Below are 11,592 nucleotides of genomic sequence, written 5' to 3'. Positions count from 1 at the left end.
CACTTTTAGAAATAATAAGGGCCAAAAAGAAAAGCTAACATGAAGCATAATTTTAACGTACATATTCCAATAAGTATATGTGTGTGATTTTTTTCTTTTGATGTGTTAAAGTCAGTGGATACTTTTAGAGATAAGTAGTTTAGATATCTTTGACAATGTGGTAATATATTTGAAATTCTATTAAATGTAGAAATCAACAATTTTTCTGAGTTATCACACAGTAAATTTGAGGGTAAGCCTCACTCTAATTCTGTCTGTAACTCTTCTTTACTATGAATGTGTCAGTTCTTAATCCATTAATCCAAATATATACTGACAGTGTGGCATGGCAATGCAGAATGTGTAACCTGATTTAGTGATGCCTAATCAGGGTTAGAGTGTCTCTACTGGACCAAGTATTTCCCAGCTGCTTCAGAAACGTTGCTCCACCCTTCCCAAAACAATATTTCATATATTAAATTAATCAAACCTGTGACATTTCTCAGTTGAAGGGAATAACCTGCAGGATTTTATTTTAATCACATATTCTCATTTGTACTCTTTACATAATCTGATATATCATGATTAGTGGTTTCATGTATTTTTAAGTATATTGTATGCACACTCTAAAAACAAAGATAAACTTATTTAAACCAAGCACTTTACTAACTTCTATTGCCTTTAATCCTCTTCAAACTCTGTAAGCCAAGAACTGTTATCCTCAGTTTAAAATAAGTGATTTGAGGATTAGTGGTCACACAGCTGGAATGGGATAGAACCACGTCTTAGAGCTGGGCCCCTGACTCTAGAGCTTGTACTCTTCTCCCCCAAGCATGGGAGTTCACATCTGTAGGCCAAAGGATGAATGGATTTGAAATTTCCGAGGGTTATTTTTAAAGTACTACTTTAGAAATATTAGCATGTTTCTTTTCAAGTAGCATTTAATTCCGGCCAATGTTCCAGGGTCTAACTCCACTACTAAGTGGAAGCTCAGTGATGAGAATTGCTTGTGTGCCACTTTTAAATTTAGAAAGAATTGGCATTAACCCGACATTTAGATGAATTTAACCCTTATTATGCACTTGTGATAAGGGAAGCAGACACTAATCAGTCATGCCTATAAAAACAGCATCTTTTGATTGCTCAGCTTTTAAAATGTAATTGCCAAGGGACTGTGACATGATGCTAGGTTTGTTTTTTTTTTTGACATGACCTTTAGTGTTCTTTTAATTTTCAAAATATTAATCCCATCCTCAGTGACATGTTTTTTCCTGTTTTAATGTATCAGCTGAGACAAAAACTGAAAATGATAGACTTTAAGATTTATAGCTCCTTAATTTCATATCTGCTTTGTATTCCTATAATTTCTTTTGTATCTACAATGGTTTAAAGGTACCACTGAACAAGGGAAGAACTTTGGTCTTAAACCCTAAGATGGTTCAGCAACTTGTTTCTGTATACTTGAATGGTTTTCAGTTATTGAAAGTGTAATACATAGATTTTGTACCTGTGAATGATACTTGTACAACATCAAACTGAGATTAACAGTTTAACTTTATGGAGTATGGCCTATTAGATTAAAAGTGTTTCCCAAAGCCTCATAAGAAGGTCTTTCATTCCTATTTGTGGGAGTCCTACAACACAGTCTTTGCCTGTGATGATGTAACCCAATCCTTTTAATAATACTTGGCAGAGAGAAAACCTTTTAAGCAATGATCTCAGAGTGCATAGTGAACATTTATTGCCTAATTCTCGGAACCCCACTCTGAGCGAGGAAACATCTATTAAGATGCAGATTTCTTTTAAGAACCCATCTGGAGCTCAAGCTAGGGCGATCTTCAGTTTTACATGACGGAAGCGGCCTAGAATACTTTGAATTGGAACTCCACTTCTTGAAATGGTAGATTCTAAGGTCTGCTGTGTCTTAAGAGGGAACAACAGACCCCCTCTAATAAACCAAGTGTGGAGAAGTGTGTGCCTTGTGTGACACTTAAAATTTCGGGGTTACTAAGGGCAAGGATGTAGGCATTTACTGAGACTTTCTGTGAGGGCGGAGGAGCTAGTTCTGGTCCATTTTGATTCTTACAGCACGGTGAGTAGAAAAAGTCGGTGTTGGCGATAGCATGGAGCAGAGAGGAAATCAAGCATCTACACGGAAGTGCTGTTTGCATTGGGTCTTTAAGGATGAATAAGAGCTCGGTGTGGAAAAGGACGTCTCTTCTGCTTGTTCGCTGTCCTTGTAGGGGCGCCTACTTCACGGACGTCTCAGAAGAGGTGCTGAAGGACCCACTGCCTAATGCCAGGGCTTCTGATTGAGAAAGGTTTCTAGATCGCTCCAGCCTAAGCTTGCAAGTTTGGCTTTGCTCCGCCTCTTCTTTCTAAGCGTCCCCTGAGACTCTAAGCTAGCCCTAGCCGCCGGGGCCGGCGGCCTGATGGCGAGACAGTGACTCCCTGGGCGCTGGAAGGCTCAGGAGGTGGCAGGGCTGGCCCATCATCTGTCCATTAAGCCGGGACTTTGCGCTGCGAGGGCCGGAAGGCGCGACCTCGCTTCACTCAGGGTCATCTTTGTGCTGGGGGTGGGGAGGTGAGGTCTAGCCCGCTAGTCTCGGCTCTGAGGCCCCTACCTCCCTCTGATTCCAACGCACCCAGCCTTCTGGGATTTCCGCAACCAGCGCCGCTCTTCCCCCAACACCCACCCCCACCCCTTCCCCCCCACCCCGCCCCCGGTTCCCCGGGAGGGCAGACCCGCCGGTGCCCCGCGGGCCGGAATTTCCCGCGCTCTCGAGGGCTCTCTCAGCTGGTCCCGCCCAGGCCCCACCCGAAGAAACGACTTGCTTTGCGGTTTCCTTTCATTTTATTACCACTCGCGAAACCTGGCGATTAAGACGCGAAACCAACAAAGAGTTTTCTTTCCACCTTAACCTTGCACACAATCCTTTAACAAATTAATTAATCCTAATGAATTAACACTTCATTTATTTAAACGCGCTACAGTCCATGAATTAAATTTTCATGCAGTGATTAAAGGCTGTTAAAATATGCATGATTTCGTTAAAATTTTATAATAAATCAGGGCAATGTGTTACATGACAAGGCAACTATTTCCCAGTCCCTCGCAAGGGGCTTTGATTTGTGCGGGCGGCGAGGAGGAGGGGCGGCGGGCGGCGGCGCCGGCGAGCGCCGGAGCCGGGCGACAGGACCCAACTCCGCACTTCTGGCGTTTGGACTCGCGGCTTCGCGCTTTTCTCGGCGGCTTCTGGGCCCTCCTGGGGATCCTGCTCCTGCGGGTAGAGCTGAGCCTGCGGAGGGCGAGGGGCGCCCGCCTCGCGGTCCCCGGAACTGCACTCGTACCGGGCCAGGGGTCTTCTGCTGTCCATTTGCGCCAGCGGAACTCCCTCCAACCCCGGCCTGCGTGCGTCCGAATCGCAGCGGCTGGCAGGTGGCTATCTGACGAGAGGGAAGGCGACGGAATTTCCATCTCGTCGCATAGGGTCACTGGCGGGAGTGCCTTTTGTAGAGTTGGTTTGTTCGTTGTTGTTTTTAACTCAGGGACCTCGAACCCTTTCTCTGACCAGCGCGCTCTTCCGGTTTTGAAGGAGCCTAGGTGGAGCGGGGGGGGGACTTTGCTCCTCTTAGGATCTAAACCACTGGGGCCCTTGGCCTTGTTTAGTGATACAACATTGGTCACATGGACAGCGAAACTAGCGGGCGCGGTAGGGGCGGGGGGCATGCCCCTGTTAGGACCCAGACGTAGTTGTCCTGCCTCGCCCGTAGATCTTTCACAAGGTAGGTTGGTTTTGAGTCCATGGAGAGATTAAGGTGGAGAAGGTGGAGATGATAGATAGATGATGGATAGATAGATACATAGGTAGATCGATCTCTACATATGTAACGCCAAGAGTGATAATGACCGGCAGTGAATTTACTGGGACGCATCATTTCGGGGTGGGGTGGTCGACATCCAGGAAAATGTTCCCAACTTAAGTTGCACTTGAATTAAACGGCCAGAAGAAAGAAAACAGTGGGGTTTTGACAAGCTTACTCAAGATCCTTCTCCGCAGGTCCCAGCTGGAATCCAGTCTGAACGCGGGGGCCGGAGCCTTAAGGAGATCACCATGGGCCTCAATAACTCACTCACGTCCGACGAGCAGCCCGAGTGCGGGCGGGGCGCGGTAGAAAGGGAGGACAGGGCCTCCCTGTCCGAGTTCCCGGCAGCAAGAGCGCGGCTCCGAACTCGCTGCTCGGGCAGGGCTGGGCCCGCGGGCGGGCCGAGGGCAGGGCCACCGCCCAGAATCGGACGGGGTGGGCGCTACGGCCTGGCGGTCTGCGTGGGGGAGCTTCTGAGGACCCCGGCAGGACCGGCGAGGAGCCTGGGCCCCTAGCGGCAGGAGAGCCGGAATCGGCCTGCGCGAGGGGTAGCGCTAACAGAGACCTAGCATCGAGGCAGCCCAGACTTGGCCCTGGGAAGGCGGCCGGAGAGGAAGCGAAAGTACCGCGCTAGTAGCTCCTCTATTCCACCCTTCAGACAGAAAGTGTCGGAGCGCGAGGGCGCCGCCGGCCCACCCAAGCGCAGCTCCTCTTCAAGAGAACCGACCCCCACCCCGTACTCTGGGCCTGCTCCTCCCCCGCCTGCCCCTTCACACTGCTTAAAAACAACCCAACAGGCCTCTGGAGCCGGCCAGCCCTGAGCTCTGGGGGCTCTCCCTGCACGCAGAGCGCGGGCTGCGCAGTGAAATGTGCCTAGTTTCAAACTGGACAACTGCCCGCGGGAACCGTGGCACCCCGGGTCTGGGAGGTGCAGAGCTTCCGCTCGGGCCGCCAGAACCCGAGGGGGCGGCCAGCAGGTAGGGCCCGATCCCTGGGTTCAGGCCAGAGCGTGGAGCCCGATCCCCTCCTCCTGTACACACACACAAACTCCACGCACTGAAGCGGACATTCTTCAGTGCCAACCCCCTGTCCCTGAATCCGAACAAATAACCCGGGTTCAATCCCGGAGGGGGTGTGTGTGTGTACGCGCGCGCACCCGCGCGCGCGCGTGTGTGTAGCTGCTGAGTCGGGGGGCGCTGATTTTTCCCCGCACCCGTTTGGAAAGAGAAAGGCAGCCGAAGAGGGCAGCTGCTGTCAGGTGCGCTCTCCTGATCTGTGGCGTTGGGTGGGTGTCTAAGGTAAGGAGAGTTCACTCCCTGCAGTGCCGGCCCTCGAACAGCGCCTCTCTCGCGGCCCTCACTGCAACCAAGGAATCTCTGCTCCCTGAGCTTGGGGGAAAAAGCAGCTGCCAAAGGAGATGTGAAGTGGGGCCTGCCAAAGGAGGAGGAGAAAATTAATTAATGAGGGAAAGAAATGTGTCTCTGATCCAGATGATAGACTCCCTATCCCTGGGGGCGGAAATTCCTTGGAAATCAATAGCTGTGCATTCATTATCCCTCTCTTGATAAAATGCAAAGCTATGAGATGGGGGGGGGCAGGGAGGGGGAGAATCTGTGTTGGTCATTAAATAAGAAGGAAGGGGGGCGACCTTTCCGGGAATCTATGCCAAGGCTCAGACCCCATGTGTGCTTCATTAGCACAGGCAGGGGCCAACTAGTTACTGCACTTGCCAAACCAGGAAAACAAAGCAGTGACATATTGGTGAGCCCCAGTCCACCACCCTTTTCTTTCACTGCCATGGGGTAAGGAGAGAAAGATTTTATAAGGTCAAGGAACTGCATGCAGATCTGCCACTGTGTCCCACTCTCTAGCCTGGGGCCCAGGCCCAGCAGGGATGTGGCAGGATAACTATCCCAGCAACATCTCCCACCCCATCCCATATTTCTGTCCAATTCCCTCTCTTTGAACCTGTTGCACCTGTATCATAAGCATCCCTTCACCTGGGGCTGCCCCACTCTTAGAGACTGCCACCTCCTGGAGGGCAGATACCCCTATTTTATACCTCATTTTCTTTCCAGTGTCTTGCCCTGATTACCAAGCATTGGAGGAAGGAAAGTAAAGTAGAAAGTAAATGAGGGAGGGATGAAATAATTGAACTCCCCAAAAGAACAAGCTGCTATCAAGATTTACAACTCTGCATGGGGACAACACACCCTTCTGGCCCTGTCTCAATCTCCCTTTTAGGAAGAGAGGAGACCCTTCAGTGATCTTCCTGCTTGCTCCCCATTAACCCTGGCTTGTTGAACTCTCTGGCTTTTACTCCTGGCCCTCCCCATCTGCCTTCTCTTCCTATTGTTTGATGGGGCATTTTTACTCTGTGACAAGCACCTTGCTAGGTACCATGGTGGACACAGATGTGCCCTAAATGGGCTTCCAGTCCATTGATTAGCAGGTGGGTTGGGAATTGAACCCACAGCCCTCATATTTCTAGCCCCAGGAAAAGCTGTGACAATCTGGACAAAAGTCTGGCCCCACCCCAAGGTGTTGTCCAAAGAAAGTTGTCCAAAGAAATGTGAGCTAGGGGAGGAGTCTCGGCAGGCCGGTGAACTGATCTCTGTCAGGGTGCCTGACTTCTGGGTTTCCTGGTGCCCTCCCAGAGTCACAGCGTAAGCCCAGATGAGCTTCCAGTACTTGGGGGCTGGCCTGGTTCTCTGGGGGTCCACTGGGGAGGAACTTATGCTGTTTGCAGTTCTTTCTCCCATGCACTCTTCCGGGTCTCTAAAGGCCAGTGTTTCCCTGGGGAGCAGGCAGGATCTAGGCTCTTGCCCTCTGCGGGACCCTTCCTTTCCCTAGTGAGAGAGCTCAGGGAATCGCTGCCATGGGGGTATCAGGAAAGATTAGGTTAAGCCTGGACACCTGGTGTGATGACTACCTTAGGACTCACTTGCTCCCTCCAGCGATGTCCTGCTCCTCATCCATTCCCCGTAGAGATAAGTTGCATTTAGCACTCCCAGGGGACCACATAATGGATGGAAACGCAAGGCTCCTCTCGCACCAGCAAGTGAACATCTTTCTTACTCCTCTCTCTGGCTGCAATGGGGGAGGAGGGTAGAGAGAAAAGAAAAGAAAGAAAGAAAAAGCCATGGTGACGCCTGGGGGCCTTTCTTGGAATTTGAGTATTGAGTGGGTATGCTAAATACGGACACGTTTATCCGAAGAAGAGATCCACACGAACGCAAATTGAGGTTTATGGAAATGAGATCTGCTCTTTGGTGGAAATACAAACCTCTTTGGTGTGGGAGAGACCAGAAAGATTATTTATCTGATCTCTGCCTCCCCCATAAGTAGCCCCTTGCTGCTCTCCAGCTCTCCTGCCGCAGATGTGATAACATCTGGGCTGTTATTATCACCCGGGGCAAGCTCTGTGTCCCTGGGGACTCGGCACCTGAACTGTGGTTCTCCCTGGAGGCCCTTGATCTGCCTGCCACACAAGGGCCATATAACAGGTTGGCTAATTGATTCATTCTTCTTAGGTTTTGATTTCACAATAAGAGAATACATAAAAAAGTCTGGACCACAGCTTAGGTTTCTTTCTTTCAAATTGGTTTGAATTAATATTTTAATCACACTTTCCTATAAACTGGCTTGATCCCATCTCCTATTGGAGAAGTGTACGCATATATATACATATCTATCTATCTATCTATCTATCTAACTACACACACAGATACACAGAGATAAGAAGCAAAGAAGCCAAAACGATGGAAGGGAAAAGAAAGTTCTCTTTTCAACATCTTAATTCTTTTTTCTCTGAAGCGATTTCCTTCTCCGGGAGTTTCCAGCATAAAGTTCGTGTGTGTGTGTGTGTGTGTGTGTGTACACGCTGAGGAGAGGGAAGGATCCCAACAACACTCTGTTAACTATTTTTCCTTTTGATTACTAGAAGCCTCAGATCACCCGGAGCTCGTTTGAAATGTGGGTTTGTACACGGTTAAAGGAGACAAACAATAAGAGAAATGCACAATTTCATTTCAACAGCGGTTCCCTAGTAGAAAGCACACGCTCCTTGTGGCTCCTAAGTGGCTGTCACTGTCGGTGCCTGACACAGTTATATTCACAACAACAACAACAACAACAAAGTATGCGGAGGAAATTAAATTATGTGGAAATCAACAGCGTCTGACTGCTTCAAACAAATGTCTGTCACCGCGATTATTCTCCTGGAACCTATTTATAAACCTTGAAAGAAACAGGTTCTTGCAGCAAAAGACAGCATCTTCTGCATTTCTGTGTTGTTATTTATACTGTATACAGAGGAATGCGCGGGCATAATTTAACATACAAATACCCAGCTGTATACATTACATAACAGCTTGTTAGACATCCCGGAGCGGAGGTGTGCCTAAGTAATGCGCATATATTCCGGGCTTGCGATGGGGATGGGGGAGAGTTTGAGAGAGGCAAAGCACCAAGGGGCTGTGAGCATCTTGTCTTTCTCCCCCTAAAAGGTGCGTACCCTGAAACAATAGCTAGCCTTTTTGATCTTTCCAGGGCCGCGGTGGGAAAGGTGAGGCGTGCAGTGCGCATGCCCGGGTAGCTACAGGTGCATCACCTGCGCTGTCCTTGCTGGTGGTCACTATAAGAGCGGCTCCCAAGCGCCTGTCGCGGCCGGGCGAGTGCGCGCGCGCTCAGACGCACGGCGCCGCGGAGAGAGAGAGCGCGCGTCAGACAGACAGAGACAGCTGATGCCTGTCAGCGCGGCGGGGCCGGGAGCTCTCGCGAGAGCTCCCCGAACCGGCCGCGAGAAGTGGGGCTCAGGTGTAAGAGGAGTGCATCCCGTCGGCGCGCGGGGCTAGAGCTCTAGGAGAAGTGGGATCGCGAGGCCGGTACGCGGCGCTCTGCACGGTCAAAGGGAGCGCCGGGCAGCAGCGGCGGCAGCAGAGGAGCAGCAGCAGCCCCCGGCGCGGCCGCCGCCTCCGCGCCGCCAGCCGCCGCGGCTGCAGCCTCCGAAGGGAGGCCGGGGGAGCCGGCGTGCGCACTTTCCGGCAGACTTTCGGAGTGTTTGTGGATTTACATGCCAAGCCATCAAGATGATGTCTATGAACAGCAAGCAGCCTCACTTTGCCATGCATCCCACCCTCCCTGAGCACAAGTACCCGTCGCTGCACTCCAGCTCTGAGGCCATCCGGCGGGCCTGCCTGCCCACGCCGCCGGTAAGCGCCCCACGCCCGAGGCTCCGGCCCGCGCGCCTGCCCCCTCCCCGTCTCCGAGACACTGCATGTCGGGTGCTGATGCGCGCCAGGTCCCGGTGCTGGGTTTTGCGGGCAGGGATTTTTAGAGGAATCCCGCGGCGAGGCACGTTTTGTCCGGTGGCGCTTAATGTCGTGTTCCCGTCGCCTCTGCCTCGTGTCGGGCGCCTGCGATCAGAGTGGGAAGCGCTGGGGACATGACTCTCGACTTCCCTCCACTTTCTCTGTTAATTTCACGCCTCGGAAAGGCGGTCTCTGTGCGTGTTCGGGTGCGTGACACGGGTCCCCAGCTGCGAGTTACATCTCCATTTCTTCTTCTTTTCCCCTTCCTTTTTGGTCTCCCACGCCGGTTCCCCGAATGTGTTCTTGTGCCCCCCTCTCCCCTGCCCATATCCCTCTCCCCCCACTCACGTCCCTTCTCATCTGTCCCTCCTGTCTCGTCCTCAATGTGCTCCCCATTCCATCTTTCCCGGTCTCCGCTATCCCCACCCCCGTTGTCGTTATTTTGGTTGCTTTGTGTTTGGTTTGCCCTTTGCTTGTGCTTTCCGGCTTGTGTGTGGTTTTGTTTTGTGTTTTTGCCTTTTTTGTTTGTTTGTTTTTTGTTTTGGTTTGGTTTGTGTCGCCTGCAGCTGCAGAGCAACCTCTTCGCCAGCCTAGACGAAACGCTGCTGGCGCGAGCAGAGGCGCTGGCGGCCGTGGACATCGCCGTGTCCCAGGGCAAGAGCCACCCATTCAAGCCAGACGCCACGTACCACACGATGAACAGCGTGCCATGCACGTCCACGTCCACCGTGCCGCTGGCGCACCACCACCACCACCACCACCACCACCAGGCGCTCGAGCCTGGCGACCTGCTGGACCACATTTCGTCGCCCTCGCTCGCGCTCATGGCCGGCGCGGGTGGCGCGGGCGCGGCGGGCGGCGGCGGCGGCGCCCACGACGGCCCGGGGGGCGGCGGCGGCCCGGGGGGCGGCGGAGGCCCGGGCGGCGGTGGCCCGGGGGGCGGCGGCGGCGGCGGCCCGGGGGGCGGCGGCGGCGGCCCGGGCGGCGGGCTGCTAGGCGGCTCGGCGCACCCGCATCCGCACATGCACGGCCTGGGCCACCTGTCGCACCCGGCGGCGGCGGCCGCCATGAACATGCCGTCGGGTCTGCCGCACCCCGGGCTGGTGGCGGCGGCGGCGCACCACGGCGCGGCGGCGGCGGCGGCGGCGGCGGCGGCCGGGCAGGTGGCGGCGGCCTCAGCGGCTGCGGCCGTAGTGGGCGCGGCGGGCCTGGCGTCCATCTGCGACTCGGACACGGACCCGCGCGAGCTCGAGGCGTTCGCCGAGCGCTTCAAGCAGAGGCGCATCAAGCTGGGCGTGACGCAGGCCGACGTGGGCTCGGCGCTGGCCAACCTCAAGATCCCGGGCGTGGGCTCGCTCAGCCAGAGCACCATCTGCAGGTTCGAGTCGCTCACGCTCTCGCACAACAACATGATCGCGCTCAAGCCCATCCTGCAGGCGTGGCTCGAGGAGGCCGAGGGCGCGCAGCGCGAGAAAATGAACAAGCCCGAGCTCTTCAACGGCGGCGAGAAGAAGCGCAAGCGGACTTCCATCGCAGCGCCGGAGAAGCGCTCCCTCGAGGCCTACTTCGCCGTACAACCCCGGCCCTCCTCCGAGAAGATCGCCGCCATCGCCGAGAAACTGGACCTCAAAAAGAACGTGGTGCGGGTGTGGTTTTGCAACCAGAGACAGAAGCAGAAGCGGATGAAATTCTCCGCCACTTACTGAGGGGGGAGCGGGAGGTGCAGGGCGGGGCAGAGCGGGGAGCTGAAGGGGCTTTTCGGGGCCTTTCCCTGAGCCTGTTTCCCCTAGATTTGGAGTGTCCGTTATCTTGCTTGCATTTGGGGAGTCCCTCCTAGCGCACTCTCCTCTACCCCCTCTCTGCTCTCCCTGCCCTTTACTAACCTCCCCCAAAAAAAGGACTGCGGTGCTGCGTGTGGACACCGGAGAGCCAAGCTGGGGAGAAAGGGGGAATATTTGGGTGAGTGGGGAGATGAGGGGAAGGAAAGCAGAGACTGGAGGAGGGGTTCTGAGGAGCAGATTGGTTCTGGGGGTTAGGGTGGGGGTGGGGAGACTCGGGAAGAGTAGGGAAATGGACTGTTTTTGACCAGAGACACTTGTCAGAATCTCCTGGGGACCAAGGGACTATGTACAAAAACAAACCTACCAACCACCAAAACCAGACAAAGACAAACTAAAACAAAACAGAACAAAAAGATAAAAATACTTCAGAAACTTAACTCTGGGGAGCCGTATTCTGCAGCTTCATTACCCCCTAAGGAAGAGAAAAAAGAGAGCACCACTATTATTACCACCCACTCCAACCCTACATACATGAACTGAGTTAAAAATGAAAAACCAAACAAACCAGAAGGTGAAATTCTGGGTAGTGAAGCTAGTTGTTCTGTCTCTGTGTTTACTTTCTCCCCCCAAGTCTCACCTCCGCCCAGTCCTTG

The 11,592-nt window shown here is 53.2% G+C and overlaps 1 protein-coding gene across 1 annotated transcript; it reads left to right on the top strand.

Moving 5' to 3' along the window:
- The first annotated feature begins 8,849 nt into the window (after positions 1-8,849).
- Positions 8,850-11,101, top strand: POU4F1 (POU class 4 homeobox 1). Its single transcript, XM_081815539.1, has 2 exons — positions 8,850-9,059; positions 9,725-11,101. Exons 1-2 carry the CDS (start codon positions 8,937-8,939, stop codon positions 10,862-10,864), a joined length of 1,263 nt encoding a protein of 420 aa, XP_081671665.1. The 5' UTR covers positions 8,850-8,936; the 3' UTR covers positions 10,865-11,101.
- The last annotated feature ends 491 nt before the right edge of the window (positions 11,102-11,592 follow it).

This window comes from Leptonychotes weddellii, chromosome 3 (genome assembly GCF_054177405.1).
Source record: "Leptonychotes weddellii isolate Sample4059 chromosome 3, ASM5417740v2, whole genome shotgun sequence".
Classification (NCBI taxonomy): Eukaryota; Metazoa; Chordata; class Mammalia; order Carnivora; family Phocidae; genus Leptonychotes; species Leptonychotes weddellii.
Note: the sequence above shows the minus strand (reverse complement) of the source record. Positions and strands in the feature narration are given on the sequence as shown.

What these genes read in the sequence shown, in the direction of transcription:
- POU4F1 (XM_081815539.1), top strand. Translation starts at nt 8,937, where the DNA reads ATGATGTCTATGAACAGCAAGCAGCCTCACTTTGCCATGCATCCCACC. An exon ending in CCTGCCTGCCCACGCCGCCG is followed by an intron (nt 9,060 to 9,724) that starts GTAAGCGCCCCA and finishes TGTCGCCTGCAG; the next exon opens with CTGCAGAGCAACCTCTTCGC.